Raw genomic sequence first — 24,656 nt, forward strand, 5'->3', positions numbered from 1 at the left:
GTTGTAAATTTGTACCTGATCTTACCTTTTTACAGCTCTCTATTGGTACTCTTACCTCACCTATTCTGATACCACTTTATCTCCAAAGTGTACATATAGTAGACAGTAGTACTCCTATTAAATCTGGAGAAACCAATTCTTCAAATCGATTCGCTGGCACCACATACATTTGGATTACGTAAGCGACACTGGCCGCTCCAAACTTGGATTCATATCTTTTATTTGACGAATTATATCTCCCAACACCATCTCTCTTCGTTGATTTCGTATAGCCACTCATAATCTGGAAAAGATGTCGGATTTCAGACTCAAACAGGAGAAACTTCCTCCCGCGCTGGTATTTCTCACGACCGTGTGTCCCGGACTCCCTTACCTAGATGAAAACACCCATTTTTCTGTAAGTTCTCTTCTAGATAGAAGCAAAACCAAAACAATAGAACACTTCAATTGGCCATTGACGGGACTGGTGACGTCTCCCTCGGTGCTGGCCACGCTAGAAGACGTCTACTTGAATGTGGCTCGCCCACCATACCAGACGGACGACAACAAGAACGCAGAACTGTCGACATATGTGCTGCTTCCGTTGCATATCACTAGTTTGTTCGCCCAAGTGGTCCAGGAGACGGGCGAGCAGAATGATAATAGCAATAATAGACATCTCCATATTGGCGCAAGTGTCAATCCGTTGGTCCACGATCCCTTCCGTTTGGTGCTGTTGAATGCGGGCTGTCTCAGTGCCATCATTCGCTTACCCCATGAACCCAAGCCAGCTCATGGGTCTGGTGGGGTTCGTGAACCTTTGAACAAACTTGCCAATAGTCTCAATCGTGTTCTACGCTTCGGCACTCTGGAACTGTCGGACCCGGATCCGCTCTTCCATCTGATTCCAGGCCATGTAGATGCCGAGGGCAGCAACTCTCGCAAGGCGCCCAAAGATTCGCCTTTCGCTCACCTTGTAGACTTCAATCAGAAACTCTATTACGCACAGATGGATTCGCCAGCGGTGCAAAAACTCTTGGTCAGCGTCAACATAAACGTTTTAAATATCTTTGCGCTAGATGAAAAGTTCGACTATGCCAACACTTCTACGGTTGTGTCAACCAATACGCTTTTCCCGGCCCCTCAACCGCAAGCATCTGCTACCGCATCAGCGTCGTCTACTGCTAGTGTCACACTGACCCATTCCCAGGTCGCTCCTTACAACAAGGTCGTAGAACGGCCAATCCTCCGGTTGCAGTTTAAATGCTCTATTGTTGTAACAAGCATGTTAGTTCTCAAGTCAGAACCAGCTGTCGTTCTCGGTTTGAATACTGGAGAGGTCATCTACATCAATCTATGCAACTTGACTTACCGCCATTTCACTGACCTTGGCGCTGATGGCTCTGATCAGCAATCCGTTGCCATTCCTGACGCTATAACTGCTATCAATGCGATTGTGCATCCATCGAGGGGACATCTTTTAATTCTCGGAAATGCCTCCGGAGAAGTCATGATTCTTGATCCGTTTGCACCAGCAAGCTCAAGTTCGAAGCCTTATAAAAAAACAGTAACAGGCAAGGACAAATTCGTTACTTTCTTTAAGAAATTTGATCTAAGTTTCACGGCAGGAAAGGAGCCAAACTCTGCAGGCGATTCATCTCCTGCTTACATTGTTGGTCACTTCAAACTCAGTCATAAGCCCATCACTTGCATTGCCAGTACCATTGCACACGATGCCCGTATTCAATTCCCCAGCAACCCAATGATTATTGCAATTGCCTCAGAAGATGGTTTCGTCCGTTTTATTGACCTAATTGCCACTCATGGAAAAAATTATGGTGACCCATCCAATTTTTACAATCTGCTGATACTCACAGACATTATATCTTGCTATTTCCAGGACGGTGTAAGATTCATCGAGTTTTCGCCTGATTTTCGTTTCATATGTATTTGTGGAAAAGGAGACTCAATTGAAATTTTCAAAATGAGCTACTACAATGTCAATGGATTGCTCTTGAAAAATAACGAAGTCCCAAAGAAGGGAGGGCGCTCGCGCAGTAATACAATTACTAGTTCGACTTCTAACACTCATAACCTGTCTTTGTTTTCGCCTCCCATGAGTTCAAATACTTCTCAAACATTCGAAATGCAACGCGAAGATTCGCATGAAGCAAAGTATCCTCCTACAATAAAGGACATCGTCATAGTGAGCAGATTCAAAGCCCACACAAACACTGTCGAGCGTATAGCGTTCGTAAAAGCTGATGAATTTCATCAGACCAAGTCCAAACCTGGCCATGATGTCTACAATTTCATCTCATGTGGAAAAGATGGCAATGTTATGGTTTGGGAGCTCAACACCAAAGCTCTCACAAAGACTAAAAAGACACATTTGATCACAGCCCACCGAAACCAGTCTGTAATTAGTGAGAAACGATCCGAAAGACATACTCCTTTGGTGAGTGAAAGTATGTCGGCAAGTCAATCACAAGCCACGAATAGAACACTTCCAAGCTTGCTTCCCAAAAAACACCAGAGAAATAGATCCATAACTTCACATGATGACAATCCACTTGCTCTGTCTTTTAGTGCGTTGGGAATTAATAATTTGTTAGGTTCAAGCCCCCCACCTCAAAACCAGACAGAAAATTCGGAGGAACAGAGCAATATTGTCAATTCTCTCTATAGATCTCTTTACGAACTACGTTTGAAAAAGCATTACGGAAAACAAGAGAGCAAGCACAAGTTTCAGTGCGTTTTGCATGGAATTGTTGATGACTCCGAAGTTCCCATCATGAGAATTCCTTTGCTCACTATGAACCTTCTGTGTCTAATCAAAGAAGCCAGTATAAGTGGGTTTCACCTTGCTTCAAATGATTTTTGGATTTTTGGAAGTACTGGTGACATATTTAGGTACAAAATCGAATAGCCAAGGTGTGCGAGGCAATTGGCTACAACAGGTACAGTGTATCGTCTACTTTAATAGAGGTTAAAAGTTCTAAAACATTTTGTGGTCGTTCTCATTAAAAGTTCATTGAAGTTAAGCTTAAATCTAAGATTATAGAGGACCTAGAATTGGTTCTGCGTCCTGTCCAATCCAAATCCGAGTTCCTCTTCAAGCTGGAAGAGCTCCGGATCCTGGTCCTTGCTCAACACAGCAAACTCGTCAAGTTCCTGAGGTTTTGGCATCGAATCATAGTCCAGGATTTGATCTCCAAACACAAGGCTGTCAGGATTGGTGAGAACACCGGCGCTGTTGAATCCACCAAAGGGAGAAGAAAGTGATCCTGATGGAGCCTCAGCCAGCGGTGATGCAAGTCCTCTGGAGCGAGGATGTTCGTATCTGTCAGTCACAGCAGAATTTCTCAATTGCTGTTGTTGTTGCTCTAGAAGAAACTCTTGTTCCTGGCGTTGTTGTTGTAGTAGTTGTTGCTGCTGCTGCTGTTTTTGTTGTTCCTGAACTGGCTTTCTGACAAACTCGCGGAAGTTTTTGACCTCATCTACTATCAATTGTTTCATGGAGTCCAAATCGTTCACTGTTTCAAATGTTTTGAAGTCAAACTTGACCTTACATTCGGGTTCGTCGTTTGGATCATGCCAAATAGATAAATATGGGTGGTTCAAAGCCTCATTGACTGATATTCTGTCGTATGGGTTGAATGCCAACATTCTCTCCATGAGGTCCAAGGCCAACGGGTTTGCTTTGGGGAAGAGTTCGTCAAAGGGAACTTTTCTCATGAAAGGCAAGCTGCGGACATAGTTCAGTGCTCTAGTGGAGCCAATCTTCATCAAAGTGGACTCAGGTGGAGTACCCAAAATCATGATTATTTGATTCAACTGATCCACGTAGTCTTTACCCTTAAACAATGGCTTGCCACCCAAGAGCTCGCCCAAAATGCAGCCCACGGACCAGATATCAATTGCTTTGGTATAGTTTGAAAAGGAGAGCATGATTTCTGGAGCACGGTACCATCTGGTTGCGACGTACTCTGTCATGAATCCCAAATTTTGCTCGACATTCTCCGAAAAACCACGGGCCAACCCAAAATCACAGATTTTGAGCTCGCAGTCGGCATTCACAAGCAAGTTTCCGGGCTTCAAGTCTCTGTGGAGAACATCTGCGCTGTGGATATACTTCAAGCCACACAAGACCTGATAGATGAACAGCTGGTAATGCTGGTCTGAGAGCGGCTGCCCCGAGCGGATGATCTGGTGCATGTCACACTCCATGAGCTCCTCGTACAAGTAGATGTCATTGAAGTCGTTAGTGATCGGATTGTGCACGATGTCCAAGTCGTAGAGGCATGTGATGTTGTTGTGGCCCCGGAAAAACTGCAAAAGCTTGAGCTCTCGGAGCGCTCTCTTGCATAGAATATTTTTGGAGAAGATGTTGGTGATCTTCTTGATGGCAACCATGCTTCCTTCGCTGGAGGTGCCGTCGTCGTATTTGGCGGAGCACACAATGCCGTACGCACCGTGGCCCAACTCTTTGACGATTTTGAACCGCTTGTCAATGACGAAATCCTGGTTGAACACCTTGTTGACGGTGCGTCCATTGAAAGTCATGGCGAAGTATGCAAGTGAAGAAGATGGAGGAAGAGAGGAACTAAAGGAGGTGTAATGTGTGGGAGCGGCGTAGAATTGACCTGCTGCGAACAATTGACTTCGCTACAAACCGTGCTGATGCGGCTAGAATGTATCGATGCGACGGACTAAGGTATTAGTAAAAGTGAATGTGGTCTGTAGGCGCGAGTATCTGTCACTATATATGATATGGGGCCTGCTTCCACGAGGCAGCTGCAGTGATGAATGTGGGAAGGCAAGACCACGGAACAGAGCGAGGGGCGAGAATAAACGCCAGAATAATCAAAGAACGAAAAGAAAAAAAAATCGGCGGAAAGGGCTGCGGCGCTGGCGCCTTTTATAGTTCTGTTTCCACCATTTGATCCGGACCATGCCTGTAACCTCAGTTGGGGTTGCATATTGCCGCATAGCTTCTTTTTGCAGCCGTAGGTGGCATCTGGGATCTGCAGTGGGTAGAAGCACCTGCCAGAGAGCGACCAGGATCGGGGAATACGAGATGTTGGAGATATTTTCGTGGAGTTCCGGTTTCGTAGAGAACTAGAAAATTGTGCTTATTCTTTTTGTTTGTGTGTGGAAATTTGGTGGTGGCTGCTCTTCTCGCAGGGTATGCCCAGTTCCGCCTTTCGCAGTAACGGGCCTAGTGAGACAACCTTGATACTGAAGAATCGAACCAATGAGAACGTGCAGTTGCAGGGTCGGCATCGAGGGTGGTGTTCTTTCCTGCTTCAAAGCGGAAAAAAAAACACATCTTGGATTATATTTGGACGGCGGATTTTGCCGGCGTGCGGCACCTCTATTTATAGCATCCGTGTGTCTTGCATTGATGTCATCCACTTCGAAAATAACGGGCGGTGGAAGACTGCGGCCGCATCCCCGATTACTTAAGCGTGGCTAGGATTTTTAGTCTGTAGTAATTAATTGAAGGGTTCATATTTTGGTGGGTTTATCTGGCAAGTTTGGAGAGTTGAACGAGTTAAATTGAGTCAATTCGGGTTTAGGGATCTGTCCTAAATTTGGGATACTGCTTGACTACAATTGGCATATGCATGTCGGTCGTGCTAAAAAAATATTGGGCTATAAATTGTCATCATATAAATAGTTGGAATATCAATTAGGAACTGTACCGCTTGTGTACCATCGGAATTAGAGATGAACTTTTGACATCTCAGTTTCAAAGATCACCAGTAGACCCTAGGAATCGACTGTTTGGATTCCCGCTTCGATCAATCCCTTAACTCCCAAGGTGTAAAGTCGACCTTAGGGAATGTCAGCTTAAATTCCTCCTTTGCATACTCGGTGATGATGTTACCGTGGCAAGGAACGATTGTCTTGAAGTCCCACTTGTTATAGATCATGTGAATACCCGCCTCACCACCTGGATTGGCCACATTGGCCAAAGCCTGGTTGAAATATCTGCCCAAGAATCCCCTGGGATGAATGAAGCGCAAGGGATACGACCAGCCAGTGAAGGGGTTGTGCTTCTCGGGATAACCGGTGGCAGGGGAATATTGCTCAAACCCGTTCTCTCCAACGGTACCGATATTGAGCAAAATGTCACCCACAAAGAGCGTCTTTGACTCCGTTTCATATAAAACAAGCTCCTTGTTCTTCAGGTACTTTAAGTACAAGATCTCTAGCGAGGCGGGCCATTCGAACGAAAAATGCTCTTCCAAGAGGTAGTCATTAAGTAATCTGTTTCCTGCTTCTTTGTTGAAAACAAAATCTGGTTTCCATTTTTGGTTGGGTGCAAAGCCCTCTCCACAAACGACCTTTGCCTCCGGGTAGTTCTCGGCATACTCCTTGGCGGCAACGTTGTGTTCGCAATTGACGACAACGATGTATGCAATGTTCGAAGCGCCCAAGAGTTTGAGCGCTTCTTGGAAATAGTCACCGTACTTGATGGGGGAGAACACAACCACTTGTCCATCGCAATTAATGAGAGACATTCTGTTTCCAACATCGAGTCTGTTTAAGACCTTGAAGGCACAAGAGACTGTGACGACATTTTCGGAGATTTTTTTAATTGAGGTGAGGAACTTTTCGGGGTACATGGCTTGTTTCAGATGTAGTAGATAAGGGTCTAATTGGCACTATGTGAAACACCTCATTTATATGCCATAAATGTGTCACATATTTGGGGAAAGTCGGTCGGTTTTTTCAGGCTGAGTTTTTTGAAATGATTTTTGGTGGTATTCAGATTCGATTTTAAAGTTTGAGTTTTTTTGTTGCCTCTTTTGTAGAGGTTTGTATCTTTACCTGGTGAAACATAGAGTACCTCAGACCGATAACACTTGATGAAACATGATTCTCATTGCACTTGACTCGATCATCACATAAATTATTTCATTTATATATTTAATAATATAATGGATAGCAATTTCTCAAAGTCACTCATTTCTACCCATATCATCCAGTTACCTGTAAACGCATCTAATCACATCAGAGCGGCTGACTTCACCCATCACAAAGCCAGTGTCTCTAGTTCCTCGATTAAATGAGAGATCAACCAAATTCTTGTCAAAATTATATTTTTCAAACAAAGACACAGAATTCAAGGCCTCAACTAAAAAAAAATTTCCAAGCCCCAAGCCATTTTTTCAGTGTGCGCCGGTATTTTTCACTCATGCCCGATTCCGCGATAACCCTGCTATCTGAAAAATCAGCTCCAACCTTCAGATCTTCCACAAATGTCCGCTAAAGATGACGAGCTGAAGCCCTTGGCTCAGCGTGTATCTGTATTGGGTGGCTTTATCGCCGGTGGTATTGCTGCTTGTGGTGCGGTGACGTTCACAAACCCAATTGAACTTATCAAGATCAGAATGCAGTTGGAGGGTGAACTTTCGGCGTCGGCGGGACCCAAGATATACAAAAATCCATTCCAGGCCGGTGCTCTCATTCTCCGTACCGAGGGTATTAGCGGCTTGCAGCAAGGGTTGTTGTGTGGGTACATTTACCAAATCGGGTTGAACGGTTGTAGAATCGGACTTTATGAGCCGAGCAGATACCATTTGACCAAATGGCTTGCGCCCTCGCAGTTTAACGAAGATGCCTCCAAGATCCCACAAAACCTTATGGTCAATGTTCTCTCTGGTATTGTTTCTGGATCTGCCGGTGCTATCATTGCCAATCCGTTGTTTCTCATCAAGACAAGAATGCAGTCATTTAACAAGGCCAAGGCCAACACTGCTTCTTCTGTCGGTCAACAAACATACTACAAAGGTGTGTTCGATGGACTCCGCTCCATCTACTCCACCAAGGGTATCAAGGGATTGTTCCAGGGTACCGACGCTGCCATTTTGAGAACAGGTGCCGGTTCTGCTGCCCAGTTGCCCGTTTACAATTTGACCAAAAACTATTTATTGGACCATAATCTCATGAAGGACGGCACCATCGGGTTGCACTTTGTTTCCTCCTCGATGGCTGGTTTGGGTGTAGCCATTGTTATGAACCCCTGGGATGTGGTCTTGACCAGATTGTACAATCAAAAGGGAGATTTGTACAAGGGTCCTGTCGACTGTTTTGCCAAGACGATCCGTGCTGAGGGTCCAATGGCACTCTATAAGGGTTTCTGGGCCCAATTGTTCAGAATTGGTCCCCACTCTATCTTGACCTTGATGTTCATGGAGCAGTCCATGAAGCTCGTGTATCTGGTCGAGAAAAAAGTGAGATTTTAAATTATTCGAACTCAATTATAGACTTAGTATGTACGATGTTTGATATCACTACAGTACACATAACACGATGTGAATCCTGAATACCAAAAAAAATTGAACTCCAAATGAAATACTCTCATTATCATTTCCCCAAATATTCGTTTCCACTTTGTAGACTCATCCACTACCACTATGTTTCGAACCACATCGCCTCCATACACTCCTCTTCCAACTACAACAATGAAGAAAGTTAGACCAGCTGCTAAGCTCATGCAAGCAGGTGCTACCTGTTCGGAGCTCGGGGCTGCATACGGTGAATGTGTTCTTAAAACCTACAACACCATCGCCAAAGATACCTGTGTTAAGGAGTTCAATCTCTTCAAACAATGTGTCACGGCCCAGTTGAAGAAATAATAGAATTAGCAGGAAAAAATTGCAGTGCGTGTTCTTTTTTAGATTCTTCTGCTTAATAAGGCTTCTTGTCGTTTGTCTTTCTGATGATTTTGGATATTTCTTCGTGGTGAATTCTTCAGGATCTTCACTTTATGGCTTGGAGGATTCAGATTCTTGGCTTTGTAACTTCCAATAGATGTTCTGACATCACAGGAAGATCCAGATGAAAATTCTTATTTGGTATATCATAGAGCAGTTTACCTGTTTTCTATTGTCTCTTTCACGTATGATCTTTCAGTATGATCTTCCAGATATGAAAGAGGCGATTGGGGCTGTGAGGAGCTCCAAGGCCTGCGATTGCAAACAGACGATTAAAATCAGTCTTTGTGTCATAGACGAGTTCTTCTTGAGAAAATAGTTTCTCGTCTTGGCCGATACCTAGATGTCATTCGCTTGGCACAACTTGTATAGACAGACCCCCATACGAGCAACAAAAAAAAAGAAAAAAAGAATACCTACAACAACGTAGTTAATCATCTATATCTATTGTACAATTGCTCATCTTTTAATTTTTCATCTTTCAATTTTCATATTTTTCCCCTGGTCAAGTACCGCCAGCCGTTATCTGCAGCCTGCACACTGTTCGGCTTATACTGGAGAATTGTGGGGAAGGAACCGAACTAATTAACACCAACTACACCTTTTTTTCCTCCGTCAGCAGGCCATGGCCCACATATCTCGCCTAGCCTACTCACGCGAGGATCTCCGCAAACTTGCCGTGATCCTCCGAGAATTTGTCTTGGTATATAAAGACAACAAAGTCCGCATCAACTACCAAAGTAGACCTGTAGTTCTTTTCTTTGGAACCTTGATTGGAACCTTCGGAATCAGTGCTTTTTTTGCTATCCGGGCAGCCATCCATGCTTCCATTGAATTCCGCTCGAAAAAGGCCTCTAATCGTCCCAATTTAATCCGTCAAAGCCTGACCATTTTGAAGAATGGCCTGAGGGAGATCTACATTCCAAAGGGCAAAGACAAGTTGGCCCGTATTATCATTCCGAAGCCGAATTTGGACCAGTACGCGGCAGACAAGTACCTATACAAGAACTTCCATTTGGACCAGAAGTTGCAGCTGCGAAGCAGCATATTCCATTCGCGGTTCTTGAGTCAGATGGCCATCATTTGGCGCATTTTGATCCCGAAATTCTACTCGAAAAACACATATTTACTTCTCTCCCAATGTTTCTTCTTGATTCTTAGAACCTGGCTCTCGTTGATCATTGCTAAGCTTGACGGTCAGATCGTGAAGAATCTTATTTCTGCCAACGGCAAAAAATTCGTCCGTGACTTAATTTACTGGATTTTGATCGCTTTCCCGGCCTCATACACTAACGCAGCAATCAAGTACTTGACCAACAGGTTGTCTTTGAGTTTTAGAACAAACTTGATCAGGTACATCCACGATATTTATCTTGACAAGGTCATGACATACTACAAAATACTGTTCAATTCCGCTGAGATCCAGAACATTGATCAATACATCACAAACGACGTCTCAAAGTTTTGCGACTCGATTTGTGGATTGTTTTCAAGTATGGGCAAACCATTTATTGACTTGGTGTTCTTCTCTGTGTATTTGAGAGACACGTTGGGAACTGGTGCGATTGTGGGAATCTTTGCAAATTACTTGGTCACTGCTTTTGTATTGAAAAAGTTCACTCCATCTTTTGGAAAGCTTTCTGCCGAGAGAACTCATTTGGAGGGACTGTACTACAACCAACACTTGAATCTCATCACTAACTGTGAAGAGGTAGGATTTTACAAGGGCTCTTTGATCGAAAAGACCAAGCTCAAAGAAACTTATGGGAAGCTCATGAACCATATCTCGAAGGAAATTAACACCTCTTTCTCGTATTCTATCCTAGAAGATTATGTGCTCAAATACACTTGGTCTGCTTGGGGTTACGTGTTTGCTGGTTTGCCAGTCTTCATCGAAGACATTTGGCCAAGCGATCCCAAGCCCGAACATATTGACGAGGGAGAACTGCCTCCAGCTCTGAACCAAAAGAAAGGGCCAGTGGATGAGCAACAAAACATGCGTCAATTCATTATCAACAAAAGATTGTTATTGTCTCTTGCGGATGCCGGTTCGAGGTTGATGTATTCGTTGAAGGACATCTCTGAGCTCACTGGTTACACCGATCGAGTGTTTACATTACTCACCAACTTACATGTTTGCCATTCACCACTCTACAGTTACAATTCAAAACTTGGTCCTTCGGATGTTCATGGAACTATCCAAAAGAATTATAGCAGTGGTTTGAGATTTGAGAATATCCCCGTAATCATTCCAGGCAAGGAGGGTTCTGAGGGCGAAAAATTGATTGATTGCTTGAAGTTTCATCTTCTGGGAAACAAGAACCTCTTGATTTTGGGTCCAAACGGATGTGGTAAGACCTCAATTGGTCGTATCATGGCTGGTCTCTGGCCATTGTACTACGGATTGCTTTCCAAGCCAAGTGATGAAGAGATTTTCTATTTGCCTCAAAAGACATATTTTACAAATGGTAACTTGAGAGACCAAATCATTTACCCACATTCTTACGACGATATGGTTGAAATGGGCTACAACGATGATCATCTTTACCACATTTTGCGTGAAGTTAAGCTCGAGTACTTGCTCAGTAGAGAAGGCAATTTCAATGTCAAGAAGGATTGGAAGGATGTTTTTAGCGGAGGCGAGAAGCAAAGAATCAGTATCGCTCGTGTTTTGTTCAAGAACCCGAAATTTGTTGTTCTAGACGAATCAACAAATGCTGTGAGTACAGATGTGGAGGACTATCTTTTTGAGTTGTTGCAAAACAAAAAGATTGCCTTCATTACACTCAGTCACCGTCCTCTTTTGATGAAATACCATGACTTCGTTCTCGAGATCAAGGACGAAAAGAAGAATGGAGCTCACAGCTGGGTATTCCAGAACTTGACTTCGGAAGAGAACCTTATCTCGATCGATAACGAGATTCACGAAATTGAGCTGAAATTGGCAAGAGTGGAGGACTGGGAGAAGAGAAAGGCAGACATTGAACTCTACTTGGATGGAAAGTATGATGACATTCCGGAATCAATTCCCATGAGTATTCCCATGAACGAATCTACCTCTTTTGAGATTTAGAGTACTTTAGCTCTACATATAGTTCAGCTATCTCCGAATAAATCTGGTATTTATTTGTAAATGATTTTGCTTAGCGCCTAAAGGTATAGAAAAGAAAGTCGTCTTTGATTTGTGTTGTTGTCATATCGAGGAACTTCAGTATTGGACTCGTATGATTTCTCCTATATGCCGCCAGCCCGGCAAGGTTTCGACGCTCCAGTTATATTGAATGAAATATAAAAAAATTTGAAATCTAATTTCTCAAGAGAAACGACTCTCTCTTGCATTCGTTTTACCCTGCGATGTTCCCGTGAGAAACGCCTACTCTACTATTGCTAACCATTTCTAGATCACAACCAACAAAGTAAAAAAACCAATTAACAGAAATTTGACCCGATATGCTTCACTGCCTTTTTTTTCCATTAAGTATACCCTCCCAACACCTACTCAACTTCCTTCGCCAGACACTGGCAGGCCACGTGATACCTGCGATCCATCACTAAATCCCAGCCTTCAATATTGCCCACCACACCATCCAATGTCGGAACCAATCAGAAAACCCAGCGACATCTCCAAGGCTCCTACGCCCCAGAACACCCCTTCCAGTGTGGCCAACCTGTACCTCAAGCAGCAGCCACCCACGGTGTCCACCATCTCCGAGGAAGATGAAAAGAACCTCTCCAAGCAGTTGGCCAACAACCCCGCTCTTTTGTCCATGATCCAAGGTAAATTGGGTGACTTGGTTGGCCAGCAGAGCGGCTACGTGGAGAGCTTGCCAAAGTCCGTCAAGAAGCGCGTCTCTGGCTTGAAAGCCGTGCAACAACAGCAGATGAAGTTGGAGGCCGAGTTCCAGAAGGAATTGTTGGAGTTGGAGAAGGCTTACCTCAAGAAGTACGAGCCTTTGTATGAAAAGAGAAAGGCCATTGTGAACGGTGACCAAGAGCCTACTGCTGCCGAGATTGAGGAGGGCGAGGCCTTGAAGACTGAGAGCGATGAGGAGGACGAGGAGGAAGAGGAGGAAGAGGATGAGGATGAGGATGATGACGTAAAGGGTATCCCCGGCTTCTGGTTGACTGCCATGGAGAATTTGACCTTTGTCAGAGAGACCATCACCGAGAGAGACAGCGAGGTGTTGGCATACTTGAAAGACGTGCGCATGGAGTACTTGACTACGCTAGGCTTCGAGTTGATCTTCGAGTTCAACGAGAACCCACATTTCAGCAACCAGGTGTTGACCAAGACATACTACTACCACCCCGAGTTGGGCTATTCCGGTGACTTTGTTTACGACCACGCTGATGGATGCGAGATCAACTGGAAGTCCAAGGAGGCCAACGTCACAATTAACATAGAGAGAAGAAAGCAGAGAAACAAGAACACCAAGCAAACCCGCACCATCGAGAAATTGACTCCTACAGAATCCTTCTTCAACTTCTTCGACCCTCCAAAGCCACCTCAGGCTCCTACTGAGGTCAACGATGACGAGGATGAAGAGGAGGATGAGGAAGAGGCTGAGTTGCGCGACCGTTTGGAGTTCGACTACCAACTCGGTGAGGAGATCAAAAACAAGTTGATTCCTCGTGCCATTGACTGGTTCTCTGGCGATGCCGTAGAGTACGAAGGTGCTGATGACTACGACGACGAGGAGGAGGAGTTCGATGAGGATGAAGAGGACGATGACGATGATGACAGCGATATCAACGAATCCGGTCCTAAGGAAAACCCACCTGACTGCAAGCAACAGTAGACGAAAAGAGCCATTTTTTGTACGGTTTTATATTGAATGAATACTACATTTTTGTGTATGTGAAATGAGAATGCCTCTAGTTCCCAGTGGTTATGACACTCGTTCCTCCAAGTGACAGTGTTCATGACACACTTTTCTCCAAGTGACAGTGTTCGTGACACAAACTACTCCATGTCACATTGTTCATGATATTTCTCCGTGCTACATTGTTCATGATACATGTTTCGTGTCAGAGGGTCCTATCGTAGATAAGAGCGCGGGCCTACTTTCCAAATTTCATATCAATTGTCAGTGTCACGGGCTGTGCATAATCGTCGTCAATGTGTATACATCACATTTTCGATGAACTATAGTATGAACGATCACATGGGTCTACAGTATTGATCTGCGATATTTACACATTTCACCCCTACGAGCCAGGACCAGGGCTCGAAGCCGATCCTAAAATACATCATTAAAATATCTCAAAACACTCTCAATCAGGCTGAAACAATACCACTTCCCAATTGGTATTCCACCCACAATACATACCGAACTCCTCGGCAGCTCTGTAGTACATGGTGGCCGCGGTTTTGAGCCCATTCGACCAAATTGCGCTAAATCGGTCGGCATCTCACCACCGCTCTCCCGACCCTCCAACCGTGGGTCTTGTATGGTTCAAGCCGTCAAAGCCGCATTGGAATTGGTATCGGTGCCGCGGTTGTCTTGGTTCCGGCATGGTGACGCCAATGAAGGTTTGTCTGCAGTACGCTATACCCTGGGATGATAGAGTATGTATCAAATGCATGTGTTATTTGCTACCGCTCCTGCACCGAAAAGGTATATATATGGGATGATCACCGCCGCCAACCGAGAAAAAAGAATAACTTTAATTAGTATCAGGCACATCTGGCGCATCTTTCCTTATCCGCTACTTTTTTTGATCCATTTTCTTCGAAATAGAACCGGCAAGCGCACACTCTGTACCACGACTATCGCTGCCACTCTAGACCGTTATCTGCCTACATATTACCCTCCGTATTTGTGTATATATATCTGCCCACGCCCCCAGTGAAACCCATTTCTAACCACCTACCTATTCTTTTCCGCAAGCAATTGAACAGCAATGTCCAAGATCTACACTTCCAAGTCCCTCGACCATATCGGGTCCTACTCCGTGGTGCAGGCCACGTTGTCTTACGTCTTATCGTTCAGACTTGCTAAAGTGCTCACCACCTACTTTTTGGCGATCACCAACTACTCGCTTGCCGTTGTGCTCGGCAACTTCCCTGCGTTGAGGGACTATTTGGAGTTCTTCGACGCCAAGTTCGATGCCAACATCTTGAAGGTGGTGGACTTGATTGCAGGCTATCTTGAAACATACTATGTGGGCGCTGTGGACTACGCTTCTTCCTCCTTGAGAAAATTCGATGACGCTGTCGCCGAGAACAAGAAGCACAGCCAGGAGGCGTTGACCTCTATGAAGAAGAACGCTGAGGATGTTGTGTCGGGCTACTTGAAGCCAGTCAACGAGTATGCCTCCTCGTCTGTCGACAAGGTTTTGCCCAAGAGCAAGAAGAAGGCCGCCGAGGCCAAGGCCGCCGCTGAGAACGAGATTTCCAAGTCCATTGAGATTGTCAGCGACACTTTCGAGAGATCGAAGGACTTGATCCAATCCAAGTCCTCGGAAATCTCGAACGCCGTGTACTCTACCTACAACAAGGAGTTCGAGGCTGCGCCAGAGAAAAACTACTACGTGAAGGTTGCATCTGCCTCTGTCCACACCGGAGTGACCTTGTTGAAGAACGTCAACCACGACATCATCCAACCCTTGAAGTCGTCCGCTCAGACCCAGGCTGCCCAAACTGTGGCTGAGGTCGAGAAGAAAGCTGAAGAGGTTGCCACCCAAGCTAAGGACTTTGTTGCATCCAACGGAAGCGCTCCTGTTGTCAGTGCACTGGCCTAAAGCTTTCGCTAATTTCGGGTTTTAATTCATATTTAATGGCTACAGTGCAGCATCGTCCGATTGCCCGGTCACTTGGCGCCAATCTTTTTAGTTTAATACCAATTTGATTTCTTTATATTTAACTCTTTTCCCAGATACTGTAAGACAATCCTATTCTCGGCGCAATACAAGGAAGAGCTATTAGTAACCAATGTCGAAGGTTTCTGTGAGAGGACATATAAGTAATCAATGTCGAAATGAATTAGTGGGAATACAAGAGAATGTTTTGTTAAGATGGTATGTGTTTATTAAATACTAGCAGACTCTCTTGACCTCAAGATGTTCAGAAGACTCGAAGGATCTCTTGCCAAATAAAGAGTCAATTTTAGAAGGCGCGGTGGTCACGACCTTATTGCCGATAAGATTGGCGTAGTAGTGTTTGAAGTCAACTCTTGCCTCGCACAATTGCTTGTCATCCATACGCAGCAAGAATTTGTTCCACCGGTCCAATTTTAAGGTGCTCTCCTGGTCATTACACCACGTCATCACGCCAAGAGATACCTGGTGCAAGGAAATGAAATCGTACCCGAAAATCAAGAGCACGTTGCACCAGTTCTCATACTTGGAAGTGTTGATGTAGAGGTTGTAGTCGAGAAGCTCAAGGCATTGGATCTCGACCTGCTTCAACTTCTTCAAGTTTATAGTACATGTGTCATCATCCTCCTTGCATCCGCAAATCTTCAACCAAGTTTTAAAAGAATAGTTGTGGTCCTGATTGAATTTAGAGGACAAGATGATCATGCCCAAGAACAACTTTTTGGGACATGAAGGAATGTTCTTCTGCTCGCCTCTCAAAATGCGATAGAAGTAGTAGCAACAGATTTGCAATGACTGTGTGGTTGTCTTGGAGCGTCTCAAGACCTCCACGATGAAGTACCGCAACTTGGCCGCATCAAAGTCCTTGTAGATGAGTTTGAGGAGGTTGAGGGAACAGTTGATTAAGATCAAGTTAAACTGAGCCTTGTTAAGATGGCCATTATAGTACTTGAGATCTTTTGGAGAGTAGTGCTCTTCAGGAGAAGACACAGCCGACTTAGGAACGTCGTGATCGCTATCTGGAGTCAACATTATTTAAAAAGTTGGTGGTGTGTATTTTTTTTTTGTTTTTGTTTTTCAATAAATGTGCAAGTTCGTTCAGTTAGCAGTTATGACACCGTCAAGGTATCACTGAACAAGATAAGTTGTAGCGCCCAGAGGGTCTCAAATAACAACAGACGACATGGTGCCGTCAGAGATGGAGGAGCAAGGAAAGAAAAAGAAAAGGGGAGAAAATAACAGGATGGCTGACAGATGTAAAATGGCCCGCACTCGGCACGTCAGATGATATTAGAGAGTAGTATAGTGTTGAAAACCCAGGTTTGTCCGAAACCTCAACCGACCGAATAGAAACAGAAAAGATATAAAATGAAACTGGGGATAAAAAAAAGAGCTGGGGTTTGCAGAGGCACGGCTTGCACGCTTGTTCTTCCTTTCTTCTGTCTGTGACTGTGGGGAGTTAGTGTGGTGAGAGAAGAACCGGAATTGTAGATAAGGATTTAGGCCCGGATTCCATGGGAGATATATAGTGGTGGGTGTGCACAGGGTCGGTCATGGAAGATTACTCATTGGGGTGAGTCGCACCCTTTGATTTAGGTTAGTCATGGCGGTGGTGGGCGCGCACGTGACCGGGCGGATAATTGCAGGCGCCGGTATCGGAGGGTTTCCGGAGTGGATTTATCGGGGTGGATGAATTGAGATTTTCGGAGGCTATAGTCGGAACCTTGTTTGGTGATCTTGTGGGAAAAAATATGTGTTTTTCCATCCATTTGGTGTGTTTTGCGACCCTCTTCTGTCACACCGACCTCGCTCCAGCCTATGCATTATGCACTGTTGACGCCAGCTTATCTACAGGCCAGAGTCATATCACTCATCCCACCATCACCACCCCTAATCGCCATTAAGGCATGGAATTCCGCATGACTTCTAACCGGTCAGCGAAGATTCCAATCGCCGTGGTGGCGAGGGTTTTAGGTAGGGTGACTGCGATGGGAGACCGGCCGTTGCTGGTGTTTGTCATGTAGTGCTTCGTCAAACAGTGGCTCACATTCCTGTGGCTAGTCTCCCCACTGTTGTTCGCAACACCCACAGTAGCGTATATTTGCAGCCAATTCGTACTGACCCACAGTAGCACCCACAACAGCGTCCATTTGCAGCCCATTCCTACTGGGGCGGCTACGTTTCTAGATCTTGCATTATTATTTTCTGATTTTCATATTTTTTTGCTTCTTTTCTGTTTTTGTTTCTCTGCTCTGCGCGCTATCCACCTCGATAAACCGCCCGGAAGCTCAGCTCGAGAATGTCCTTGACTTCTTTGTAGGAAACAATCATGCATGTGTCCTCCTCGCTCGACACAAGGAGGATTTTTTCGTCAACGCCGACATCGAGTTTGTTCAAATTGACGAGGATTCGCGTCAAGTCCACTGCAGGCTTTCCAGCCTCGTCTCGCGCATGGAATACAAAGTCCCGGAACAGTCGGAGAACAAAGGCGTTGCCGCCGATATCGGCTTCTCTTTCTGTGCGGTCTATCAATGATGTGAGTTTGGCCAAAAGTCGGAAGAGCCGTCCATTTTCGACCTCCGACAGCAAGTGTCCCTCGAAGTAGTCGCTCAGATCCTGAAGGCCGTTAAGTAGGTCGAGAGCGCGAAGGGAGAGGTGCTCCTTGTAGAAATCCTCGAGGGAAAAGTCGGTCTCAGCTTCGCTCAATTTCCGTAAAGCATCAATCCAGTCTTCTGAGAATACCTTGTTGGAGCATGTCTTCAACCGGGAGACAAGATCCTCGTCAAACTCTCCACGTAACAGAGCTGGGAGACAGGTCGTCGTGAGCTCTGTCAATAAACTGCCAAGAAGTCGTATGTCATGCTGCTGCAACTCCAAGATTGTTTTTGTCTTTCCCTCCGTTTTCGCCCGCTCCTCAACGGTTTCGAATTCGAGAATGTCATCCACGCACACGGCTGCTAATCTGACACGGTTTTTGTTGGTCACGATGACTTTGCTGCTCGATAGCGACCTGCCAGCATACAATCCATCTTTGTGAATAGTAATTAGAGCATTTACGAGTTGAATGGTGTAGTTCCAAAGAAGTCCCTCGGTAATGCTTTCGAGTTTAACGCCCAATTTACGAGTGATGTGCTGTTCCTGTAAAGTATTGGAGAGCGGATAGTAGTCGTAAGCCAAGCATAGTGATGGCTCTTGGCTATCAAAGGCTACAGAAGTAAAGGCGTCCTTCAACCGGACCACATTAGGACTATTGAGACGCCTCCATTTTTTGACTGTTTGGAAAACAAGCTCAGAGGTGATTTGACCTTCGTTACCAAGCTCAATTCTACGCAACGCATATGGGAGTCCGTCAACGTTAGACATTACCTTGTAGACTGAACTAGGTTTCTCGAATACCTTAGACACTTGGTCAAATGTAGTGTCGATCGGGACCAACGAGTGGTAGTTGCCAACATGATCCGGTAGGGACAGATGGCCCAAAGTCTGAAGAGTAGCTTCATTGCGTTTTGTGATGGTCTCACGAAGGTCGTTTGGAATGAACATGGCATTCACATTGGTCTCATATGAATTCAAACTGGCCGCCAATCTGGGAGGAGGTGCGGGAGCATACAAGTGATAGTTGAGCGGATAATTGGGCGTCCCCAGTCCATACATAAAGGCAGAAGCGGCATTGGAGCTCAATGGCGTAGCGCCAGGAGTTCCTGTGCTTGCCAAGTACGGATTCTGTTGTTGTATTTTGGGCGTGCCAGCCAGATTGATCTGCGAGATGTGCAATTGGTCCCCGCCGGCACTATTTGCTGTCTCGTGAGAGTGAAATCCATCCAAAGAAAACTCAGCAGCGCCAGACGTCGCACTGAAGTTATCGTACGGATTGGAGGGTGTGAACGAAGGCGTGGACACGTTGAACTTGCGCGACCCAAAAGCAGAGATATCGTTCCCGGACGCAGACTGCTCAAGGCCGGAGGGCACAAACGTCGGGATGTCCTTCAATTTCGGCAGGAGGGCAGCAAACTTGCCTGTAAGCCCCAGCACAGACGGCTGGAACGAAGGTGTGTTCATATTAAACTTCCGCTTCGACTCCGAGGAGGCGCCCGCCGGGCTTTTGTGTGACGCATAGTTCGCGTCGGAAACAATCTTGCCAAAGGCAGCAGGAGAGCCTGTGCTGTTGGTTTGGTGTGACATGGGATTATATGGTTGTACTTATATGTGGTAGATCATGTGGGGGGACGGAAGATCAGTTTGCGGAGAGCTTAGAAGTGTACTGATGTCTGTGATGCTGTGATAAAGCCGATGTTGGGTGTCTTTGTTCTCTCGCAAGGTGTGGAGGGGCTATGAGGGGTCTAGGTTTCGGATTAATTATGTTGATAGATGAAGGTGGCTGACCGCGCGACACAATGAGTAGACGCGAGGAAGTGAGACAAGATCTGGGCCGGTGTGGTGATGAAAAAGCGAGACAATTTTACTTCTGAGAGAAAAGGTTAAAGTTTAGAAAATTTAGGGTCTGTTTACGAATCTTCCTCCTTGATGGATGGATAAGGGTACTTTAGAATAGTTTAACTAAAGTTGAGTTAAAGTTGAGGTCTAGGAACATGTCTTAGGTAAATCACAATACCAAAGAGAATGAAATTTAATGGGCAGAAAAACATTGCTGGTTTTTTGTTTTGTTGATGTATTATCAGGGGAAGTCAATGGTTCGAGTCATGATTACCTCATCGAAAGACTACAATTGAGGCATCGCAGGGTATACATCAAGCCGTTGGTATACGATTTTCAAGAAATGAAATCAATTGGCACGACCGCCTTTGAAGTGTATGTGGGGTTGAACTCATCGGCCAAGCCTGCTATAGTCATCGCCCCGAAGCGCAAATTTATCGTCTCGGCACCGTTGAGTTTTTCCATTTGCACAGATCAATTGCATTAAAAGTAATGAATTATTTTGTACTCAAAGGAAGGGCCGCCCTTGAGGCTCTAGACAATGTCCAACCCGTGGACACACCGGAGTGTCCGTTTGATTGGAGATTCGTGGTAGAGTGTACAAGCTGTGGGGAGGAGCCTTATCGGGCAATTGTCATCAATCTGTTTGCGAAATTCCAGGTTGAAAATTCCGAAAGAACTTGGAATTTCCGAGCGTCGTGTGAGTACTGTCCAAGCACCCATTTGGCCCTGATTCGCCGAACAAAGGGAGCTTTCCGGGAAGACTGCGAGGATGAATGGGTTGATTTGCTACATATTATAGCAGATGGGATCAAGTTCAAAAAATTCCGCGAAAAAAAAAGTATCTGGCACGGAACATCCGAGTTTGGCTCGAAGACGTACGAAAACATCAACTTGGAATACTCCAGTTGGTGTGACTATGATATGGACTACTACCAACTTATTTGCATGGACAATGCCCGGTTCCAAATCGTACTGGCTGAGGATATTTACGAGAAAATGTTCAAGGCCAGAGACGGTGTAGTTCACCAGGTAGCCATGCTCTCAAAAAAGCTACGAATTTGATTTGAATGATCGCGAAACCCAATAAAAAAATATTTTTGTGATCCGAGATCACTCATATTGAACCTTAATATATTGTCCATACATGTTTTCCCAAGCTGTCTATAACTACACGATTCTCTAATGTCTAAATAAGTACATTGCCAAGCGAGGAGCACAACGAAAACCGTTTTGTGTCATTGTCATTGATGACATGAAAAAGGATCCGCAACTAGTTGCCCCCGTGCCATTTATCGGGAATATTTGCCATCTTTGCTGCCGTGCGGCTTGCTCTCCATGCATATTCCGTAGTACCCGAATGTGCATTTCCTGGATGCTCAATACTATTTTCAGTTGACCAACTACGCAGCAATTCCCGCGGAACCGCAGATATAAAAGCAGCCGTTTCGCCCTTCAGCTCAATTGCATCACTTTTTAGCATACACATAATTTCCACACCAAAAATGGCTCACACTATGCTTTTAACCGGTGCCTCTAGAGGTATGTACCGCAGACCATATGTCACTTGCAGTGATCTGAACTGATAGACTTATTCGCAAGGTTATATTTTAGAATTGACTAACCTCAGGTATCGGTGCCTCTATCGCTCGTATCTTTTTAGAAGGCTGTGAGGGAAACAACCTCGTGGTTGTCTCTCGAACCACCGGCTCTCTTGATGAGCTCAAAGCGCAATTTGGAGACCGCCTTGAAATCGTCACCGGCGATGTCTGCAGCCAAGAAACCATTGATAAGGCCGTCGCTGCTGCCAACGACAAGTACGGCTCGTTAGACTCTGTTGTAGCCAACGCAGGTGTTTTGGAGCCAGTGAGTCCAGTTGAAAACGCCAACATTGACGAGTGGAAGAGACTCTTTGACATCAACTTTTTTTCCGTTGTGCAATTGATCAAGAGCGCTGCTCCATCGTTGAAGAAGTCACATGGAAACATCGTAGCTGTTCTGTCTGGGGCCTCGCAAAAGAGTTACTTCGCATGGGGTGCCTATGGTTCTTCCAAGGCCGCCTTGGATCACTTGATCCAGACTGTTGCCGTCGAGAACCCAGACATCTCTGCCATTTCCATTGCTCCTGGTGTCGTGGCCACCAACATGCAGAAAGATATCAGAGAGGTTCACTCCAACAACATGCTGAAAGAGGAGGCCAAGAAATTCAAGAGCTTATTTGAGAAGAAGGAACTCTTCCCTCCGGAGGTGCCTGCTCGTGTGTACGTCAATTTGGCGGTCAGAGGTTTCAGCCAGGACCTCAATGGAAAATACTTCAGATTCAACGATGAGACTTTGAAGAGTTATAGCGAATAAGCGTGCGACATTATCCATTAAAAATTGTGCTACATAAATTAATAGACTCGTGAACAACTCACTGTGTACCGCTCATACGACACCTCGACTATACCTCCGAAGTAAAGTTGTTGAAAAGAGCAGATTCTACGAAATTCTAAAGTTATTCCGCTCAAAAGTGTATCGTTTTTTACCTCTGGCATGCGATGCCTTAGTACTCTTCCAATTACAGGTGAACGAAGATAAAACAATATAGAAAGAACCAAACCAACTCAGCAAACCTCAAAATTATCACATCCAATGAATCTTTTTTCTATGTAATCACCTCCAATCCGAATTTAACAATTCCCAAAAGTTACGCACAATGCATTTCCTCTTCTGTTCCCACCTACTCCCACTCTCACACTACCCTCATTACCACTTCAGCCTCACTACCATCACCCATACTCCTCCTCCATAAGTCATGTTGGCCCGCGGTCTCATCTCCCGTCACCTCGCCAGAGCACCCAGAAGAGTGTTTCTCGCCACCCGTTTCAACTCCTCGTCTCAATCGGGTACTCCACCTCCCAAGTCTTCCCGTGGAAAGATCTTGATCGCTTTGGGTGCTTTGGCCGTAGCTACCACCGTGGTCTCGCTGTCACTCAAGAAGTCTGAGCCTGTCTCTGTTAAGGAGCCAGTCAAGGCCGGCCCAGCTTTCTCAGATAAGGATGTTTCGGTGATTTTTGTTCTTGGTGGTCCAGGACTGGGCAAGGGTACCCAATGTGCCAAGTTGGTCAACGACAAGCACTTCGTGCACTTGTCTGCCGGAGACTTGTTGAGAGAGGAGCAGAAAAGAGAGGGCTCGAAGTATGGCGAGCTTATAGCTCAATGCATCAAGGATGGTACCATTGTTCCACAGGAGGTGACCGTTGCACTTCTCGAACAGGCCATCGGCAACGAGCACAAGAACGGAAAGAGCAGGTTCTTGGTTGACGGGTTCCCCAGAAAAATGGACCAGGCACACACGTTTGAGGATACCATTGTGAAGTCCGCGTTCACGTTGTTCTTCGAGTGTCCCGAACAGGTGATGCTTGAGCGTCTTTTGGAGAGAGGAAAGACCAGCGGAAGAACAGACGACAACATCGAGAGCATCAAGAAGAGATTCCGCACGTTCGTCGATACCTCCATGCCCGTGGTCGACTACTTTGCCAGCCAAGGGAGGGTGGTGAAGCTCCGTTGTGATGAGCCTGTGGATGTGGTGTATGGACATGTTGTCAAGGCTTTGGAGAGCAGGGGGATCAACTAGACAGACACAAAGTAAATACACCATACTAATCTAGAACATTATGCATTTAGTTTAAGAGCCATGGTCGTTGGACCCAGAAGTCGTCCTTGATGATGTCTACGTGATGCTGGGCAATCTCTGCCTTCTTGCGGAGTTTCTGCTGTCTCTGCTTTTGGCGGTCACTCAACTCCTGCTCCAGAGTGTTCTTCCAATCTAGATACTCCCTCACAAGAACAGTTCCTTTTTTGAAGATGTCGGGCTCGTTGTTGTAGTTGATGCCGCACTTGGTGAAAAGGATCTCGTTCTTGTCGCTAGAAACCGTTCCTTTCAAGAACTCCTCGGCCTCGGTCGTGGTCATTCCGCAGTTCTGTATTAGTCCCCAGAACGAGGTGTTGTACAAGTTGTTGATGTGACAGTCTACCTGGCGCCAGCTGAAGTAGTCTCTCACTGTCTGGTGGTTTGGGTATGTGACTGCGCGCGCATCAAACGTCGGAATCCGTTCTGCGCTGATTGGTTTGTCCGGAAACGCTAGGTTCCATTGGAGTAAGTAGTTCACGGACATGTACGACGCAAACGTAGACACCAATTTCATTTCCCGGCGTTCGAAAAGATCGCAGTCACGTCTCATTAAAAACAGATACTCGTCGGAGTCACCATACGCGAGCACGATATCGGGAAACTGCTGCATCATCACCTGGGCGGTCTTGTTCATTACCGAAAGGGCAGCGACATCGTTGGGCTTCTCGAATTGATAGTGTTGCGAAAACTTGTGGAAGCCTTTCCCGTCGACGCGTATGACAATGTGCGTTTGGGGCAAGAGAAAGTTTTCTCGCTCGAATTGTTTCACGTATTCAAACCGAGATTTGGCCATTCTGATGTGGTAGTCTGCACTGTGCACAATTTGCAGCCAGTCTGATGAGGCATCAGATAAAGGAAGGAGAGCTGGGGGAATTGGGGAAGGTGTACGGATGCCGAAGCCATTATGAGTGCTCTTGTGTTGGTTTTAGTTGACTTTTGTTTTTGCAATTCTTGAATTGAATTCTTATCTATATCATCGATGTGATTAGTGGTACTTAATTGGGGAGTGTTAGATGCAA

At 45.5% G+C, this 24,656-nt stretch overlaps 13 protein-coding genes across 13 annotated transcripts; 8 read left to right on the forward strand and 5 right to left on the reverse strand.

The window, feature by feature from the left end:
• Nucleotides 1–292: 292 nt before the first annotated feature.
• On the forward strand, nucleotides 293–2,908 carry PUMCH_004528 (uncharacterized protein; the record flags this gene model as incomplete). The annotated part of the gene is made up of 1 exon (XM_063023461.1): nucleotides 293–2,908. The coding sequence occupies one exon, from the start codon at nucleotides 293–295 to the stop codon at nucleotides 2,906–2,908; it is 2,616 nt and encodes an 871-aa protein (XP_062879531.1).
• Nucleotides 2,909–3,048: 140 nt separating this feature from the next.
• Nucleotides 3,049–4,545, reverse strand: PUMCH_004529 (uncharacterized protein; the record flags this gene model as incomplete). The annotated part of the gene is made up of 1 exon (XM_063023462.1): nucleotides 3,049–4,545. The coding sequence occupies one exon, from the start codon at nucleotides 4,543–4,545 to the stop codon at nucleotides 3,049–3,051; it is 1,497 nt and encodes a 498-aa protein (XP_062879532.1).
• A 1,241-nt stretch (nucleotides 4,546–5,786) lies between these two features.
• On the reverse strand, nucleotides 5,787–6,614 carry PUMCH_004530 (uncharacterized protein; the record flags this gene model as incomplete). Its single annotated transcript, XM_063023463.1, has 1 exon — nucleotides 5,787–6,614. One exon carries the CDS (start codon nucleotides 6,612–6,614, stop codon nucleotides 5,787–5,789), a length of 828 nt encoding a protein of 275 aa, XP_062879533.1.
• Nucleotides 6,615–7,250: 636 nt separating this feature from the next.
• PUMCH_004531 (uncharacterized protein) lies at nucleotides 7,251–8,237 on the forward strand (the record flags this gene model as incomplete). Its single annotated transcript, XM_063023464.1, has 1 exon — nucleotides 7,251–8,237. One exon carries the CDS (start codon nucleotides 7,251–7,253, stop codon nucleotides 8,235–8,237), a length of 987 nt encoding a protein of 328 aa, XP_062879534.1.
• A 1,096-nt stretch (nucleotides 8,238–9,333) lies between these two features.
• Nucleotides 9,334–11,781, forward strand: PUMCH_004532 (uncharacterized protein; the record flags this gene model as incomplete). The annotated part of the gene is made up of 1 exon (XM_063023465.1): nucleotides 9,334–11,781. The coding sequence occupies one exon, from the start codon at nucleotides 9,334–9,336 to the stop codon at nucleotides 11,779–11,781; it is 2,448 nt and encodes an 815-aa protein (XP_062879535.1).
• Nucleotides 11,782–12,298: 517 nt separating this feature from the next.
• Nucleotides 12,299–13,507, forward strand: PUMCH_004533 (uncharacterized protein; the record flags this gene model as incomplete). The annotated part of the gene is made up of 1 exon (XM_063023466.1): nucleotides 12,299–13,507. One exon carries the CDS (start codon nucleotides 12,299–12,301, stop codon nucleotides 13,505–13,507), a length of 1,209 nt encoding a protein of 402 aa, XP_062879536.1.
• Nucleotides 13,508–14,612: 1,105 nt separating this feature from the next.
• PUMCH_004534 (uncharacterized protein) lies at nucleotides 14,613–15,452 on the forward strand (the record flags this gene model as incomplete). The annotated part of the gene is made up of 1 exon (XM_063023467.1): nucleotides 14,613–15,452. The coding sequence occupies one exon, from the start codon at nucleotides 14,613–14,615 to the stop codon at nucleotides 15,450–15,452; it is 840 nt and encodes a 279-aa protein (XP_062879537.1).
• A 294-nt stretch (nucleotides 15,453–15,746) lies between these two features.
• On the reverse strand, nucleotides 15,747–16,559 carry PUMCH_004535 (uncharacterized protein; the record flags this gene model as incomplete). The annotated part of the gene is made up of 1 exon (XM_063023468.1): nucleotides 15,747–16,559. One exon carries the CDS (start codon nucleotides 16,557–16,559, stop codon nucleotides 15,747–15,749), a length of 813 nt encoding a protein of 270 aa, XP_062879538.1.
• Nucleotides 16,560–17,786: 1,227 nt separating this feature from the next.
• PUMCH_004536 (uncharacterized protein) lies at nucleotides 17,787–19,709 on the reverse strand (the record flags this gene model as incomplete). Its single annotated transcript, XM_063023469.1, has 1 exon — nucleotides 17,787–19,709. One exon carries the CDS (start codon nucleotides 19,707–19,709, stop codon nucleotides 17,787–17,789), a length of 1,923 nt encoding a protein of 640 aa, XP_062879539.1.
• Nucleotides 19,710–20,453: 744 nt separating this feature from the next.
• On the forward strand, nucleotides 20,454–21,026 carry PUMCH_004537 (uncharacterized protein; the record flags this gene model as incomplete). Its single annotated transcript, XM_063023470.1, has 1 exon — nucleotides 20,454–21,026. One exon carries the CDS (start codon nucleotides 20,454–20,456, stop codon nucleotides 21,024–21,026), a length of 573 nt encoding a protein of 190 aa, XP_062879540.1.
• A 1,080-nt stretch (nucleotides 21,027–22,106) lies between these two features.
• PUMCH_004538 (uncharacterized protein) lies at nucleotides 22,107–22,316 on the forward strand (the record flags this gene model as incomplete). Its single annotated transcript, XM_063023471.1, has 1 exon — nucleotides 22,107–22,316. One exon carries the CDS (start codon nucleotides 22,107–22,109, stop codon nucleotides 22,314–22,316), a length of 210 nt encoding a protein of 69 aa, XP_062879541.1.
• A 442-nt stretch (nucleotides 22,317–22,758) lies between these two features.
• Nucleotides 22,759–23,580, forward strand: PUMCH_004539 (uncharacterized protein; the record flags this gene model as incomplete). Its single annotated transcript, XM_063023472.1, has 1 exon — nucleotides 22,759–23,580. One exon carries the CDS (start codon nucleotides 22,759–22,761, stop codon nucleotides 23,578–23,580), a length of 822 nt encoding a protein of 273 aa, XP_062879542.1.
• Nucleotides 23,581–23,626: 46 nt separating this feature from the next.
• PUMCH_004540 (uncharacterized protein) lies at nucleotides 23,627–24,430 on the reverse strand (the record flags this gene model as incomplete). The annotated part of the gene is made up of 1 exon (XM_063023473.1): nucleotides 23,627–24,430. One exon carries the CDS (start codon nucleotides 24,428–24,430, stop codon nucleotides 23,627–23,629), a length of 804 nt encoding a protein of 267 aa, XP_062879543.1.
• Between the last annotated feature and the right edge of the window lie 226 nt (nucleotides 24,431–24,656).

Source organism: Australozyma saopauloensis, chromosome 5, assembly GCF_035610405.1.
Source record: "Australozyma saopauloensis chromosome 5, complete sequence".
In the NCBI taxonomy this organism is placed as follows: domain Eukaryota; kingdom Fungi; phylum Ascomycota; class Pichiomycetes; order Serinales; family Metschnikowiaceae; genus Australozyma; species Australozyma saopauloensis.